At 46.3% G+C, this 17,155-nt stretch overlaps 1 protein-coding gene across 13 annotated transcripts in view; it reads left to right on the top strand.

Moving 5' to 3' along the window:
• The first annotated feature begins 4,321 nt into the window (after nucleotides 1–4,321).
• The window catches only part of PRRC2C (proline rich coiled-coil 2C), an 84,720-nt gene continuing 71,886 nt past the window's right edge, over nucleotides 4,322–17,155 (top strand). For 12 of the 13 annotated variants that reach the window (XM_081914995.1, XM_081915003.1, XM_081915002.1 and 9 more), the window contains exons 1-4: nucleotides 4,322–4,428; nucleotides 14,125–14,275; nucleotides 15,753–15,930; nucleotides 16,146–16,255. In XM_081914995.1, the coding sequence (XP_081771121.1) occupies nucleotides 14,161–14,275; nucleotides 15,753–15,930; nucleotides 16,146–16,255 (403 nt within the window). In that variant the 5' untranslated portion in view covers nucleotides 4,322–4,428; nucleotides 14,125–14,160. The remainder of the gene's footprint in view (nucleotides 4,429–14,124; nucleotides 14,276–15,752; nucleotides 15,931–16,145; nucleotides 16,256–17,155) is intronic. The other variant, XM_081914997.1, reaches the window with a different exon arrangement.

Below are 17,155 nucleotides of genomic sequence, written 5' to 3'. Positions count from 1 at the left end.
TGTGGGTGAACATATCAGACAACACAGCAATTCTTCAAACAGCTCTTGTTTATTCACAGGCCAGAACAGAACAGGGCTGAAGGGTTCAGCCAGCCTGCTTATATAGAGCTCAACTACAAAGCAACAGTAACAACTTTCTGTAACTATCCAATGACTGAACGTCACTTTCAATTCCTTATTTGCATATGCGGACCTGAGTGAAAACTATCTACAGTATCCCCCTGCTGGCCCAGGGTGAGAACTTCAGTACATAACACTTTTTGTTGTAGTTATTACTGTTTCCAAGAAAATGTACTCGCAACAGTGGAAAGTTTGTAAACGTCCTGAATGCAGCTGAGAGCAGGATTATAACATCACTGTTTACTTCCTCCGTCTCCTGCTCATCAGTCTACAGCTCTTTAGTTGGCTCTAAGGTTACAACATTTGTGGCTTTTTAAGTTTAGTAAAACAAAAAGGAAGTGGGGACATGGTAGAGGTCTATTAAATTACCGTATGTGCTATCCCAACAATGATCTATCTGCTGTGGATTTTAGGTGACTTTGACACAGGTGGGAATGTCACCGCAAATTCATTCTCTAGCTCCCTGCCCGCCCCCCCTAAAGGGTAAGGAGAGGTCATGGACAGCGTGTGGTCTGATTTGTGTGCCTGAGGTTTTGATAATCTCTCCTCATGTTGCAGGTGGGAGCCTTCTGGGTTGTGGGTGGGCAGGCAAGGGAGATGGGAGCAGAGCAGGGCTATCTATGAGTCGTGGGGAGAGAGTATTCGTGAGTGAACTAAAGCTCCCCTCACTTGCTGTTTTAATCCTGGCTGCAGGGAGAGGGGCAATCTGAATCTAAGGGAAATTCAGCTCAGGCCTAAAAGAGGTACCTGACAATCTTGAATCAGTGCTTGAAGTTAGTGGTTTATTTTCTTTTTCTTTTTTCCTCTCTCTAAAAAAAGTGAGGCCATCTGCTTTGGAATCTGTTTAACCCTAAGCATGTGGGGACAGGTTGCAGCTGTTGGTGAGCAAAGGAATAAACTCTGCACATGCTTAGGTGCTATCCTTAATGCCTAAATTTCAGGCCCTGCTGTTGAATGTGTGTCACTTCTGTGTATGTGGCACCCTTGTGTGTTTGCATCTGGGTGTGTGTTTGTGCATGTGATACCTGGGTGTCATGACCTGGCCCAGGAAGTATGTCAGAACCCGTAGAACGCACCCCTATGCTCTCACCCTCTGTCAAAGACAGCCTGCTAAGTGCTGAGTCTGCATAAACATGTTCTCACAGTAACAACCACAAAGTGTCTGTGTCATTGTCCTGTATAAAAGCAGATACCTAGCTAACCAGAGCTTTTTAATGCAATTGTTTTACACACTTAATGTAATGCTCATTAAGTCCCAAAGCCAGAAATGTCCAGTATCAATCAGATAATCTCTGTCAAGTGAGTAAGGGAAGGATTGCGTTCCCGTTTGTGTTCTTACACTGTAGAGTCAAAAACACAGATTTGGAAGTTTAAACTATTTTTCTCTTCTCCATGCACCTATGAATAGAAGATGCATTTTTGTATTTTGCTAGCAAGCAGAGCCTCTCTTATCAGCTTTGCATAGCAGAAAGACAAAGTGGCCTTGAAGACACTAATGTTCCAAAGAACAATCACTCAGACTGACCGCTTCATGTAACAGACTACCCAAAATGCAACACTTTGCAGGAGACAGAAGAATGGACGGATTTATAACTTCATTTTAAAATTATGTGTTGTTATAATAGTGTATAATAGGTAGAAAGAGTGAAAAGGGTGAAAGAGGAGAGCGCAAAATATGGTCTGAAGCTCAACATCAAAAAAACGAAGATCATGGCCACTGGTCCCATCACCTCCTGGCAAATAGAAGGAGAAGCAATGGAGGCAGTGAGAGATTTTACTTTCTTGGGCTCCATGATCACTGCAGATGGTGTCAGCAGTCATGAAATTAAAAGACGCCTGCTTCTTGGGAGAAAAGCAATGACAAACCTGGACAGCATCTTAAAAAGCAGAGACATCACCTTGCCAACAAAGGTCCGTATAGTTAAAGCCATGGTTTTCCCAGTAGTGACGTATGGAAGTGAAAGCTGGACCATAAAGAAGGCTGATCGCCGAAGAATTGATGCTTTTGAATTATGGTGCTGGAGGAGACTCTTGAGAGTCCCATGGACTGCAAGAAGATCAAACGTATCCATTCTTAAGGAAATCAGCCCTGAGTGCTCACTGGAAGGACAGAACGTGAAGCTGAGGCTCCAATACATTGGCCACCTCATGAGAAGAGAAGACTCCCTGGAAAAGACCCTGATGCTGGGAAAGATGGAGGGCACAAGGAGAAGGGGACGACAGAGGGCGAGATGGTGGGACAGTGTTCTCGAAGCTACCAGCATGAGTTTGACCAAACTGCGGGAGGCAGTGGAAGACAGAAGTGCCTGGTGTCAGTGTCGTAGCGTGGGGGGTGCAGGGGGGGCCGGGCGCACCGGGCGCAACATCTGGGGGGTTAGGGTGCGCAAATCCATGGGTTAGGGTGCGCAAATTACTTGCCTTGCCCCGGGTGCTGACAACCCACGCAACGCCACTGCCTGGCATGCTCTGGTCCAGGGGGTCACGAAGAGTCGGACACGACTAAACGACAACAAAAATAGGTAGAAGCACATTTTTGTAGCCCAGTGAAAAGTAAGCACAAGGTGTTCACCAGCTGTCCATGCAGCTAGGCGGGGGCAGGCTGCACGGTGGTTGTTGGGCTTCTTGGGTGCTGCACATGGGCAAAGCCACTGGGTGTTCCCCAAAATGCTGGTCCTCCCCAGATGCCAGCGGGGGTTGCTATGCTGCTGTCCTTGGAAAAGATCGTTCACGAGCTAATCATGCAAAGAGAATGTTATAAAAGTGTCTTGAATTTTGTATTTGGGGTCCATAATTTGGAGAATTCCTCTGGACCATTTTATGCTTTCTGCAGACTGCAATAAATATATAAATATATAACAGGTGTCCCTACCCTGGCATTCATCCCTCTCATGCCACTGTGACAGAGCATAGGATATGTTGTAACTCAAAACCTTAACAAAGCATACTCGCACCCAGAGTCTATAAAGAAGAGGAAGAACTTAACACCAAAAATAGGGTGTGTTGTCTGGGTTCATATCTCTCATGCACATCTAGAGATCACAAGTGGAAACTTGTGATGGGAAGTTATGAAGAAAGGGCACAGGACATAAAGGGGGCACTAGGACACAGCATCATAGCACTCCTAGGAGCTTGAGCATGTTGCTAACACTTCGCTATTAGAACCCTCACCATATCAAACCCTCAACACCAAAACCACATCCCAGATCACTCCACACCACACAAGTAAGGAAGAGTGAGGGTACACATCTTGTTATATATAACTGCAGAAACTGATAAGGAAAATTTGGCTTTTGCTTTTACAATCCAACTCCCCATCAAGGGACTCTGTGTCCCTTAAGTCCATTACTGGTCAGAGAAGAATTCATGGAGGCAGGAACCAGTCAAAGCAAGTCAAGTCTTTATTTTTCTGTTGCAACAGAGTCCTTCCCCCTTCCCGTCTTGCATGGAGGTGAGGACCCAGAAAAAGTATGTAAGAAATTGCCCCCCCCCCCAAAGGCCACCTTACAAGCATCATACCAGCATCACAGAAAGAGGTGCTCTACAACAGAAATGTGAAAGAGTGGCTTCCCTCCTGCCTGTCAAGATACCTGATAATGCTTGCTGATCACCTTATCCTGGTCTGTCTGGGTCATTCTTTGGAAATAGTAAATACCTTAGTTCTTGAATCCATTGTCCCAGATCTCCCCTATTCATCTGAGAGTCATGATGGCTTCAGGATGTACTTATGTATGTGCACTTATGAACATTCATTTCATTTAGGACACCTTGGCATTCTTATAACACAACCAGCTCTCTTGTGTCCTGATAGTATTCCCTTTGCCATATGTGAACACCACACATACTGCTCCGACACTCTTCTCCTCAACAGGCAGGGAGCCGGGCACAGGGGAAGGCAGGAAGTAACTAATTTCATTCCTCATGACCCATATCCAGCACCACCTCCTCGCCCTTACTTTTCAAGCTGCCTCAGGTGCAGCTGAGAGGTCCACACAGTGATGGAAACCTCTTGGATCCGCCTTGTAGCAACCTGAGAACTGAACTCAGCCCTCCTGTTTAGAGGCAAGGCGCGGCCCCGCTGCCGTTCCCGAGGCGCCCCGTAGGTGGCGCCGCCGCACTTCCAGCTCTGGCGTCGGCAAGGGAAGGCAGGCGTCGGCCAGAGCGCCGAAGCCCCAGGGTCACGTGGCGCTGGCCGCCGCGTGCGTGCGCGGTGAGGTCAGACGCTCGCGAGGCGCCGCCGGCTTGGCTACCCGCCCGCCATCTTGGCCCCGCTGTGTGTGGAGGCGACGGCAGGCGCTTGCTTCGGCCTCGGTGAGTGCGCGCCTGAGGCGGCTCCGCGCGGGGCTAACGGGAGGCGGGGAGGGAGCGCGGGGACGGAGGGCGACGCCGGGAGGAGGAGCGGGCGCGTCAAGCCGGCGGCCGTGGGAGGCTTCGCCCTCAGCACCCGGCGCGGGGAGGCCGCCGCCGCCGCATGAGGGGCCAGTTGCGGGGCCTGAGGCGAGGGCGGCGGGCCGGAGTGAGAGAAAGAGGAGCGGCTCCGGCCTCCTCCTCCTCCCCCGCTTCTGAATGGGGCAGGGATGCTGCTGCGCCTGGTGGCGGAGGAACGAGGAGAGGGGGCGCGGAGAAGGGCGCGGAGGAATTGGGGACGCGGCCTGATTTTATTTCCCCGTCTCTTGCGCATCCTGCCCTTTCCCACTTCGAAGGCTTTCCGGCGCCATTCTTTCGTCCCCGCTTCCCTTTTCCCTTTTCACGCGGAAGCTTCCGGCGCGTCCCTTTCCCCTCGCCCTCCTCCTCTTCCCCAGATTCCTTCCCTGGGAGAGGGAAAATGAGTAACTTTCTCCTGACTAATCCAGGCCTAGGCTGCTGCGGATCCTTTATTGCTTGGGGATGCACCACCACCGCCCGATTTAATTCGTTTCGTCAGGCAGGGTGAGGTTTTGCAGGAGCCCCCTCGGGGATACATTTAGCTGGCTGGTTGTGTTTGGGGTTTTATTTTTAAAAATCTCCATCCCAGCCTACCCCCTGAAGGGTTCTTCAGGGCGGATAGCACTCTATAAAACCTGATGAAAACCGTATCTGGTAATTAAAATGTCAGCAATAAAAACGGTAATGCCTAAAAGTACCTTCCGCTTCCAGAGGCCTAGACAAATACGAATGCCTTCAGAATTTGCCGGGACGTGGCTAAGGAAGGGCTGCCTGGCCTCCCACTCAAGGGAGTTCCATCAGAGGTGGAGAAAGGCCTCTCTCACACTTTCACCCTCAACTGCACTCTAAAGTGTTGGTTGGGCTGCATGGAGAAAGGTGCACCTTCAAGTTCTCTGGTCCAAGGACCATGAGATGGTGGATGCCAGTGTATGTGAGAAGGGAGGTTGATTGGGGAAGAAAAAGTGATTTCTTTGCCATCTGAGGATAGCACCTCAGTGGGCTCCAATTCACAGTTACCGACTCTCCTACCAGCCTTCCTAAACATGGAGTTCTTCACTGGAGTCATTGTGCTGAGAAAATATAAACTTACTCATTGGTTCACATGTTTGCAATATTTCTAGCATCTTGAAGACACAAGAATTGGTACAAATTAGTTATTGACATTTGCGGGTTGGTAATCATTGTCATATATTAAAGTTGGGGCATCTTCCCTAAGAGAGGCTATGGTTGTATTGCCATTGTTTGGCTACTACACAACGCTGTGGGTTAAAGCCTTAGCGCCTAGGGCTTGCCGATCGAAAGGTCGGTGGTTCGAATCCCCGCGGCGGGGTGCGCTCCCGTTGCTCGGTCCCAGCGCCTGCCAACCTAGCAGTTCAAAAGCACCTCTGGGTGCAAGTAGATAAATAGGGACCGCTTACTAGCGGGAAGGTAAACGGCGTTTCCGTGTGCTGCGCTGGCTCACCAGATGCAGCTTTGTCACACTGGCCACGTGACCCGGAAGTGTCTCCGGACAGCGCTGGCCCCCGGCCTCTTAAGTGAGATGGGCGCACAACCCCAGAGTCTGTCAAGACTGGCCCGTACGGGCAGGGGTACCTTTACCTTTAAGGAGAGGAAGGCTGTTTAAGCCTAGTGTGTGTATCTGAAGAAGTGTGCATGCACACAAAAGCTCATAGTTGGTCTTTAAGGTGCTACTGGAAGGAATTTTTTTTGTTTTGACTATGGCAGACCAACACAGCTACCTATCTGTAACTAAGCCTAGTCTGTATGACATCAGTATGAAATTGGTGAGGAAGAGGAAAAACTTTGGAGGGGGAGATAAGTCCCATACAGGCCATTGCTTGATATAAACAGCCACCATCCTAGCCTCTTTAAACCATCTTGCATTAGCTTAAAATATGTCCTAATGGTGTTCCTGCAACAAATTTTTACTTGCTTTGGTGGCCAAGCTGGATATTGTGGTCATTGGGACCCTGTCACTGACTTCATGCATTTTAAATCACACATTCTACTTATGTAAAAACACGCTGATTCCCAGACCGTCCATGGGCCGGATTTATAAGGTGATTGGGCCGGATCCGGGCCTCGGCCCTTAGTTTGCCTACCCATGGTTTAGGGCTAAGTCAGCACCAACTGGGAGCCAATGTAGATCCTTTAAGAGCAGTGTTGTATGGTCCCAGCGGCTGCTCCCAGTCACCAGTCTTCCTGCTACATTCTGGATTAATTGTAGTTTCCGAGTCACCTTCAAAGGTGACATAGAGCGCATTTTAGTAGTCCAAGCGGGAGATAACCAGAGCATGCACCACTCTGGCATGATGGTGCACGGGCAGGTAGGGTCTCAGCTGGCATACCAGATGCAGCTGGTATTTTCCCTGGACACAGAATTGACATGTGCCTCCATGGATGAGTCCAAAATGACTCGCAAGCTGCACACCTGGTTCTTCAGGGGCACAGTTACCCATTCAAGACCAGGGAGTCCACACCTGTCCGCCCCCTGTCCCTATATAACAGTACAACAATACAGTGATACCTTGGGTTACAGACGCTTCAGGTTACAGATTCCGCTAACCCAGAAATAGTACCTCAGGTTAAGAACTTTGCTTCAGGATGAGAACAGAAATTGTGTGGCGGCAGCGGGAGGCCCCATTAACTAAAGTGGTACTTCAGGTTAAGAACAGACCTACAGAACGAATTACATTCTTAACCAGAGGTACCACTGTACTTCTATCTTGTCAGGATTCAACCTCAGTCTATTAGCAGCCACCCATCCTCCAACCACCACCAGACACTCACACAGGACCTTCACTGCCTTCACTGGTTCCAATTTAAAGGAGAGGTAGTGCTGGGTATCATCTGCATACTGGTGAACACCCAGCCCAAACCTCTTGGTGATCTATCACAATGGCTTCATAAAGATGTTGAAAAGCATGAGGGAGAGGACAGAGCCCTGAAGCACCCCACAAGTGAGAGCCCAGAGGTCTGAACACTCCTCCAACACCACTCGCTGGACCCGACCCAGGAGAAAGGAGTGGAAACACTGCATAACAGTGCCCCCAGCTCCCAAATCCTCTGGGAAATCCTCCCTTGGGCAATCCTTCCTTTCCACCCACCCACCCCACACAAACTCCACCTCCCTCCAATGACAATGGGTAGATCACTGCCAGTTTTTTTATACTAGGAGTAGATCACAGTCTCTTGGGAGTTGGATGTGCCTGATTTAAATCATTAGGAAAGGAAACGAACTCAAATGATAGATTTAAATGGACTTATCCATTTATATTATTCATATTTTTGCAAAACAATGTTTCGCATCTGACCAGAAACCATGTTAATTCAAAACTACATAAGAGTATTATTATTAATACTGTTATTTCATTCTTACATCAAAAGCCTACATCTTTGTCACATATTATTATGATGTCACATTTTGCATATTTTCTTTTTTTACCTATACAGTGGTACCTCGGGTTAAGTACTTAATTCGTTCCTGAGGTCCGTACTGAACCTGAAACTGTTCTTAACCTGAAGCACCACTTTAGCTAATGGGGCCTCCTGCTGCTGTCGCGCCGCCGGAGCACGATTTCTGTTCTCATCCTGAAGCAAAGTTCTTAACCTGAAGCACTATTTCTGGGTTAGCGGAGTCTGTAACCTGAAGCATATGTAACCTGAAGCGTATGTAACCCGAGGTACCACTGTAGAGGGAATCAGTGTTAGAAACTCAGATATACAATCTAGGGGTCAAATGGCTCCTTAAACCAAAGTTACAGTCTCCCAAACGGAATGTCTAGTTCCCCTTTTTGGGAAAGTCTTATTTTTCAAATGATGGACTGATTGTGATAGATTATCAGTTAAACATTTGGGTAGTTCAGATGATAACATTGAGCTATGTTAAGAATTCTGAGAACTTAAAGAAGAAAAGTCACTTTATCCAGGGATAAAGTGATCCCCATGCATGCACTTCCAGATGGAGATGTCAGGCACCACCTTGGCTCCCAGACATCTTCATGTGGTTGCAAGTGGCCTGCAAAATGTGCCTGGCTAATTTCAAACACTGGAGGGAATGTCTTTAAAATATCCTCATATAGGGTTAGTCTGGCCAGCAGCTCTCACAGTTTCTGAGGCCAGGCATGGGATTATAGGAACCTGCACACAGCACAGTTTTGTCAAATTTCCAATGTTGCTTCACTCTACCATAGTGTAGCCAAAGCATCACAAAAGAAAATGGCAAACAAAAATGAAATTCCAATGACCAATAGGAATAAGATCTGATGTGTGTTGGGAAACTAGAAATGTATTTTATCAGCATTTTATTTTATCAGTATTTTATTTACATGAAAAGATTTGCATAATTACAATAAAGCCGTAAACAATAAATAAAACACAACAAAAAGTACACAAAAAAATTGAACACTTTCCACATATTTCTAAATACAGTGGAACCTTGGTTTTCGAATGTAATCAGTTCTGGAAATCTGTTCGAAAACAGAAAATCAAAGGGCTGTCATCAAAGTGAATGGTGAAAATGAAAAAATGCTCTGTGGAAGCTGTTTGACTTCCGAGGCGTGTACGAAAATGGAAGCATTCACTTCAGAGTTTTCAGCGTTCGGCTTCTGAAACGTTCAGCAGCTGTGACGTTTGAAAACCAAGGATTGACTGTATAAAGATAGAAAATACCGTATTTTTCGCACCATAGGACGCACCGGACAATAGGACGCACCTTGTTTTAGAGGGGGGAGAACAAGGGAAAAAAAATCTTCCGCTCTCTGACCAGTGCCCCTTCAGCAAAGCGGCAGGAAGCGCTGCGCAGAGAGAGGGAGAATTTTCCCCCTCTTGTTTTCCCGCTCTAAAACAAGGTGCCATTTAAGGTGCGTTCAGGTGGCTACCTTGGAAGCCTGGAGAGCTAGAGGGGTCAGTGCGCACCGACCCCTCTCGCTCTCCTGGCTTCAGGTTCCTTTCGACCTGCTCTTTGGGGCTGGCGGGGGGAAGCCCACCACCAGCCCCAAAGAGCAGGTCTGGGAGCAGCGGAAAGGCGCAGCGGAGAGGCTGCTGCCATAGTCACGCGTCACTTCTCCAGCCAGGAGAGGGTCGCGGGGGGCTGCTTTAGCTCCGCGCGCGTGCTCCGGGCTGGAGAGGTGACGCGCGGTTATTGAGGCTCCTGCCATAGCCGCGCGTCGCCTCTCCAGCCGGGAGAGGGTCGCGGGGGGCTGCTTTAGCTCCGCGCGCGCTCTCCCGGCTGGAGAGGTGACGCACGGCTATGGAGGCTCCTGCCAGAGCCGCGCGTCGCCTCTCCAGCCGGGAGAGGGTCGCGAGGGGCTGTTTTAGCGCCGCGCGCGCTCTCCCGGCTGGAGAGGTGACGGCGCGGTTATGGAGGCTCCTGCCAGAGCCGCGCGTCACCTCTCCAGCCGGGAGAGGGTCGTGAGGGGCTGCTTTAGCTCCGCGCGCGCTCTCCCGGCTGGAGAGGTGACGCACGGCTATGGAGGCTCCTGCCAGAGCCGCGCGTCGCCTCTCCAGCCGGGAGAGGGTCGCGAGGGGCTGTTTTAGCGCCGCGCGCGCTCTCCCGGCTGGAGAGGTGACGGCGCGGTTATGGAGGCTCCTGCCAGAGCCGTGCGTCACCTCTCCAGCCGGGAGAGGGTCGTGAGGGGCTGCTTTAGCTCCGCGCGCGCTCTCCGGGCTGGAGAGGTGACGCGCGGCTATGGAGGCTCCTGCCATAGCCGCGCGTCACCTCTCCAGCCGGGAGAGGGTCGCGAGGGGCTGCTTTAGCTCTGCGCGCGCTCTCCCGGCTGGAGAGGTGACGCGAGGCTATTGAGGCTCCTGCCAGAGCTGCGCGTCACCTCTCCAGCCGGGAGAGGGTCGCGAGGGGCTGTTTTAGCGCCGCGCGCGCTCTCCCGGCTGGAGAGGTGACGGCGCGGTTATGGAGGCTCCTGCCAGAGCCGCGCGTCGCCTCTCCAGCCGAGAGAGGGTCGCGGGGGGGCTGCTTTAGCTCCGCGCGCGCTCTCCCGGCTGGAGAGGTGACGCGCGGCTATGGAGGCACCTGCCTGAGCCGCGCATCACCTCTCCAACCGGGAGAGGGTCGCGGTGCTATGGTGTCTTCGCTCCATAGGACGCACACACATTTCCCCTTCATTTTTGAAGGGGAAAAAGTGCGTCCTATAGAGCGAAAAATACGGTAATATCAATAACAGCCAAACACCCCTCCAAACAATACCCCAGTCCAAGAGCCTGTTCAGCAGCCTCAGCTTTTATAGCTGGAGTCAATCAGCTACGTAATTTATATCCAAATGATTTAATATTTATCTAGTTATTATTTAAAAGAAATTTTTATTTACCATGTCATGTTGTCTGAACCCAACAAACCGTAGTTTATCTCAAAAGGAAACTTCCAATCTCAGTCCCCCACCTTCCGCTAGTGGAAGAGATGAACAAGTAGGCACTGCTAGCCTCACTATTCCTTAGCCAAGGAGTGCCATGAGGTTGCTAGCTCTTCCCTTCCTTTAGGATAGAGAACAGATTTCCACATCGGTCTGGCAAATGCACCAAGGTTTACTGGCTGTGTTGTCTTTCTACTTTGTTTTCTGAGCTGCCCGAAAGACAAGAGAACTAACTGTAATTCATTGTAATGTGGTATACAGTCATGCCTTGGATGTCAATCATCTTTGCTCCCAAACAAATCGGTCCAGAGCAATCGAAACCCAGAAGTGAGTGTTCTGATTTTTGAATGATTTTTGGAAGCTGAACATCCAGCGCGGCTTCCAGTTGGCTGCAGGACACTCCTGCAGCCAATCGGAAGCCACGCCTTGGTTTTCGAATGGTTCCAAGAGTCTACCGGACTCCCAGAACACATTGTGTTTAAGATCCAAGGTACGACTTTATATTGATAGAACATTTTTTTAAACTGGAAATGTTAATGTGTTGAGCTGTCAGTAACTGGATTCCCCTGGCTGGTTTAAAAAATACATTTTTACCTAATGACCATCATCCTGGTCATCATCCTCTTGACCTCAAGCCAGGCATACTGGCAGATTTTCCTATGCTTTGATGAGAGTATGAATGATTCAGCAGATGCTGACATATGCCATTTGTAATCTGGCATATATTGATAGTCAGAACTGTTACATCTCCTTTTTAGTTTGTGATTACATACCACTTGAAACCATGTAACAGTTGACTCTGCATACCATATACAGCTGTGGCCTTTTTTGCATTATTGGAATCAGAAAAGGGGGGCTATTTTTTGTGTTGGACCTTCACAACATCACAGATGTCATATGCAGCTAGTATAGAAAGTGGTGGGTAGCCTGCTTGTGAGCGAATACCACTGCCAGCAAACCCCAATGTAAGATGTGATCATACTGTACTTGGAGCATAATTGTATTACAAAAAGTGAAAATCCTGTTTGATTGACTACATATAGGCTGCACAGTCTATAGATGTATGTGATGGTTTACTGAGAAAAATGTTGTAGAAAACAAAAGAAGGAATATGGAAGCAATATTTCAGCAAGTGATGTTAGTTGTTGTTTTTTTTAGAAACTTTGAATTGGATTTTTTCCAGTAAATTTTTGACTCCCTTAAGTTAACAGAGTTCTGATTTAGTATGTTTAATTTATATTTAGTAAACAAACCTTCTAAAAGTATTGTTATGAGGTGTTAACTTTTCAAATATTTACCGTATTTTTCGGACCATAGGGTGCACCTAGTTTTTTGGGGGGGAAATAAAGGGGGGGGAATTATTTTTTCCCCCAGGCGTGGGGCTGGGGCAGGGAAAGCCTGAGCTTCCCCAGCCCCCAGAACAGGCAGCTCTCCACAAGCCGTGGGAGAGCTGCGTGACTTCGCGCAGCTCTCCCACAGCTTGCAGAGAGCTGCCTGAAGCCTGGAGAGCAAAAGGGGTCGGTGCGCACCGACCCCTCTCGCTCTCCAGGCTTCAGCGAAAGCCTGCATTCGTCCCATAGGACGCACACACATTTCCCCTTCATTTTTGGAGGGGAAAAAGTGCGTCCTATAGGGCAAAAAATACAGTATACAGAATAGAAGATTTTCTCAGTAGTCAAAAATAACAGAACACATTTTTTTATTACATCAGCAAAGTATGTGATGTTACTCAAAAAGTTAAATTATTTTTAAATGCCTGTAAATATTTTAAGGTATCATAATTCATAGAATACATTTCTCTTTCATTATTTAGATTTTAATGTGATGTGAAGACACTGAAAACTGTTAACATAACAAGTTTTTGCATACCTGTAGAGTTGTTTGCATAAGTATATTGACTTCCTAGGGATCAGCAATTACAGCTTTGATTTTATATTTGTCATTCTAGCCATAAGGTTTGCTATTTCCTTTATTTAATATTACTCTTCAAAAAATTATAGAACTAGAGTGATTCAGTGGAAAATGTAACATGACATGATCTTAGCTAAGAATGCAGTTTGGGATGACTCTGTTGTTAGCATTAGTACATCTGAGCAGCAAGCCATATGATCTTGTGCAGATTAGATTTGTGTAGTGGTAGTTTTTGGTGGAAGACAAACTGCAACAGGAAACATGCCATATTTCCTCAGCAACACATTGGTGTTTCAGTTGTGTCCATGGAACTTGTATATTCGTTTGACTACAGGGCATGTATAATATACCCGAGGAATGATCAGTTCCCTTAATTTGCCCACTGATGATCAGTTTCTTTAACATGCCTACCAGGCCTTCCTATTTGGCCCACAAGTCATGGCTCAACTGTAAGGAGTTTTTCAAGCTTATTCGCAGCACCTGCAAAACCCTGTGCAAAGGGGTTCCACAGGATCTAACTTATCAGCTGATTTTCTGGTCATGTGGAGTACTTTGCTTTGTACAGCATGAGACCCAACAGTCAGCTGAAAGTTTTGCAGGCTGTGCATTCATTTGCCTGTACATGCAGGCAAAATAGGGTCACCTGATGTCATTGTGGTGTCAAGTGATAGGTGGCTGTCCCAATTCATCTCTCACATTTGGTCCATGGCAGTGGAGAGCCAGATCCAGCTTTCCACCCCGATTTAAATATAACATTTAAATCACATAAAGTGTTTTATTGAATTGTTTTTCTTTTCAGATACTTCAGGTCAAATACCTTTAGCTGTTGGGGAAACACAACACGGAAAATTAACCTGACATACTTTTTGGATTTAGTTTAATTTACTAAATATGTTAACATCCTAACTAATTTTCGGGGGAAATCAGAACAAAAAAAGTTAGTTCTAATTTTTCTGAAAAATCAGTATCATGGATTGTGAAATTGTTTTAATGATGAATGCATGTCAGCATCTCAACAACAGTCTTTCAGCAGCATTGTTTCAATGCAGTGTTACAGTTCATCTGACCGCTGCCTGTGCTGTGGCAGTATCTTGAGCCAAGTATTCCTATACTCTGGTAGGAGAGCCCATCCTGTTACATTATCCATTGTAATACACAATAGGCAGAGCTACAACTATGTCATCATGGGACATTTGCAGCAGCACCTTTCTTTCTGAATGCCTCTTTTCTCAAATAAGCTATGTCACTTTCACTGGTTAACATGTCTATTTATTTATTGTCTAATGAGTTTTCCTTTCATTTTGAGGGGGTGATCAAGGAGGCTCTAGCTCAATGAACTGAAATGTCTGAAAAGTCAGGACAGAACACAAAAGCAAAGGATGGAAAAACCAAGTATGCAACACTTAGTCTGTTTAATACTTATAAAGGAAAGACTCTGGAAACACAGAAAGCTACAGGTATGTAAAGTAATATGAGCTGCTACTGTTTGAGAAATACTCATTGCTGATAGCTTTGTTTGCATTATTAAAGTATCTCATCTAAATTTAATAAGCTGTTTATAGTTGGCTACCATTTTGAGTTATATCAATGATGTCCACCCACTTGCGCAAGAGGACTGCTGATTCTCTCCCCCTCCAGTCCCTCCCATGCTCTCCAGATCTGCTCTGGAGGGTCGTGGATTTCCTTAGAGGAGGAAGGCAGGATATGAATTTAACAAATAAATAAATCTAAATAATACTGTTGAACACACTATTGAGGGAGGCCTATCTTGCATTCTTTCTTTAGGCCTTCTGTGAGCCTAAAGAGCCTGTATTTCTCTTTTGGCAGGCATTTTGCCTGCTAAGTAATGTACTTGTTTCAAACTTCCCTAGCATTTTATCCTCAACTTGTTGTCTGCCATCTATGATTGTTTTGTGCATTTTGAATTTTATTTTTTTATTAGGCTGTTAGTGTGCTTGAACCTTTTTAAATAGAACCATAGAATTGTAGAGATGGGAGCAACCCGAAGGGTTATCTCGTCCAACCACCTGCAATTCAGGAATTACAGCTAAAAGGCGGGAATCACATCTAAAATATCAGAAGCCCCACTCCACAGTCATTCAGAGCAGGGTCTTCAGTGTGGCTGCCCCTCTCCTGTGGAACAAAATGAAGGAACCCACTGTGTGAAAGCATGCACCAATAGCAAAAACGGATTCAGGCCAAAATATAAAAACACAATATGTAACAAAGTACAACGAATATATTCATCACAATGCACTCGTTATTACAAGGCATAAGATACATACAAAGTGGTACTCCTATACGAGTGGAGAAAAAATCCTTCAGCCTGTAAGTTAACAAAGTCCCACACCAGGTACAAGTTGAAGCTTCTGCTGTATACGGGCTAGAGCCAGTTCGCTTTGATACTGGGATCACCAGGCTGCAGTCCTGATTACTACAGCTGCTCCATCACTTTCAATATTGAAAGCTGCTCCATCACTTTCAATAATTTCTTTGCATTGGAGATAAGAAAATACATCATGAATTGTAACTCTGTATTCACTTCGATGTTTTTGGAGTACTGCTTGTATGTATTGTATGCCTTGTAATAACGGGTACATTGTGACGAATACATTCATTGTACTTTGTTTGCTACATATTGTGTTTTTACATTTTGGCCTGTACCCTTGTTTTTTCTATTGATGCATCCTCTCCTGTGGAACAGCATCCTGGTTGAGATATGAGAGGCACCCATTTTATGGAAACAATGGAAGTCATATTTGTCTCAATAGAAGGACAGGGTACACGTAGAATAAATACCAAAGCAATCCTAACTTGGGATCTAGGAGCAATGGATTCGCAGATCTTCCAAGTTCTACTTAGAATCATATTTCTTTGATTAATCTGTACATTTCTGTGACAGTCAGCAGTTAAAAATGTCTTTTCTTGATGCAGTCACAACACGCCATGGATTACAGAGTCTTGGAAAAGTTGCCATTTCACGAAGGATGCCCCCTCCTGCTAATCTCCCCAGTCTTAAAGCAGAAAACAAAGGCAATGATCCTAATATAAACATTGTGCCTAAGGATGGCACAGGATGGGCTTCTAAACAAGAGCAACACGAGGAAGAGAAGTAAGTTAAAGGTCATACTGTAAATTCTCATTAAGCATAGTAGTATAAAGTTTTGGTATATGCCACAAGAGCACTTTGGAAGATCCATGGCAAACACTTGATTTAATGATCCAAGAGTCTGAATTCTCTGTCTTCTATGAGTAACATCCTCTTTCAACCCCTGCTAAAACATTTGTGCTAACAGGATTGCTTCTTCACATTTCTTATGGTTTCAGACCGCCAGAAGTGCCACAGACCCAGCCAAAGCCTGCAGTTCCTGCTCCTCAAGAAGCACCTCCTGTTGCCAAATCATGGGCCAATACCAAGCAAGGTGGGCAGGGTGATGGTAAGTGGAGGTGGGCCAGCCTAGTTGGGCTTGCAGTTCCGCTTTGCATTGCCATCTTAGGACAGTTGGTCTTAATTTTTTGAGGCAGCCAAAATTGATAGCATTGTAGAAGCATTGTTCTTGGCTGTACTGTACTTTTATTCAAGGAAACCTCATGTCTTTTGCAGTTTTATTCTGATGAGAAATTTAGCATAGGTCACTTGATAGAAAAGTGAGTAATGATTTTATATCGTAAAACATTTTAGAGAAAACAAAAGCCCTAGACATCTAGTTTCCCCAAAAAGTTTAAATCTTATGTCATCCATTTATCCATTTCTTTCTTTCTCTTTCTCTCTCTCTCTCTCTGTGTGTTTGTAATTTAAATTAATAGCTTTGAAGGTTGAGTGGTATGATTCATAAGATACTGATAGGCTTCTTTTGGGCCTTTTTACTGCTTTCATTAAGGATTTTCATTCCAGTCTGGTAAACATCCTCTGCCTCTTGCATTTGTTTTCTCTTATTAGACTCTTCTTCAGTTTCACAGAAGCCCCACTTTTGATAAGCCTTGTCATTGTAGGTTGTTGCACATCAGAGTCTACCATCTTCCCTCCCATCTGCAGTACATTCTAAATATTCCTTCTCCAGAAAAATAAAGGGGAAGTAGCATCGCTCACCATCTGCAGTTCCTCCAGTGGCTGTCAAAACTGCTTTTTGTGCTTTTACCTCTTCCAAATCCTTATTTAATGGGGATGACAGTTCTAGAGAATTTAACTCCTCCAAAGTTCTTTCCTTTTCTTCCTCTTGGCTTCTGAAACACTCTCCATCTTCAATGTGAGACTGGTTCATCAGAGTCAATGAAGATCTGACCTGCTACCACATGGGTTCCAGTTGAATGCTCTTTCACCTGTTCCTCAGAAGGCA

The sequence above is a fragment of the Podarcis melisellensis genome (genome assembly GCF_964234715.1).
Source record: "Podarcis melisellensis genome assembly, chromosome: 6".
NCBI classification, from domain to species: domain Eukaryota; kingdom Metazoa; phylum Chordata; class Lepidosauria; order Squamata; family Lacertidae; genus Podarcis; species Podarcis melisellensis.
The sequence above is the reverse complement of the archived record's forward strand: the minus strand, read 5'-3'. Positions and strand labels throughout refer to the sequence as shown.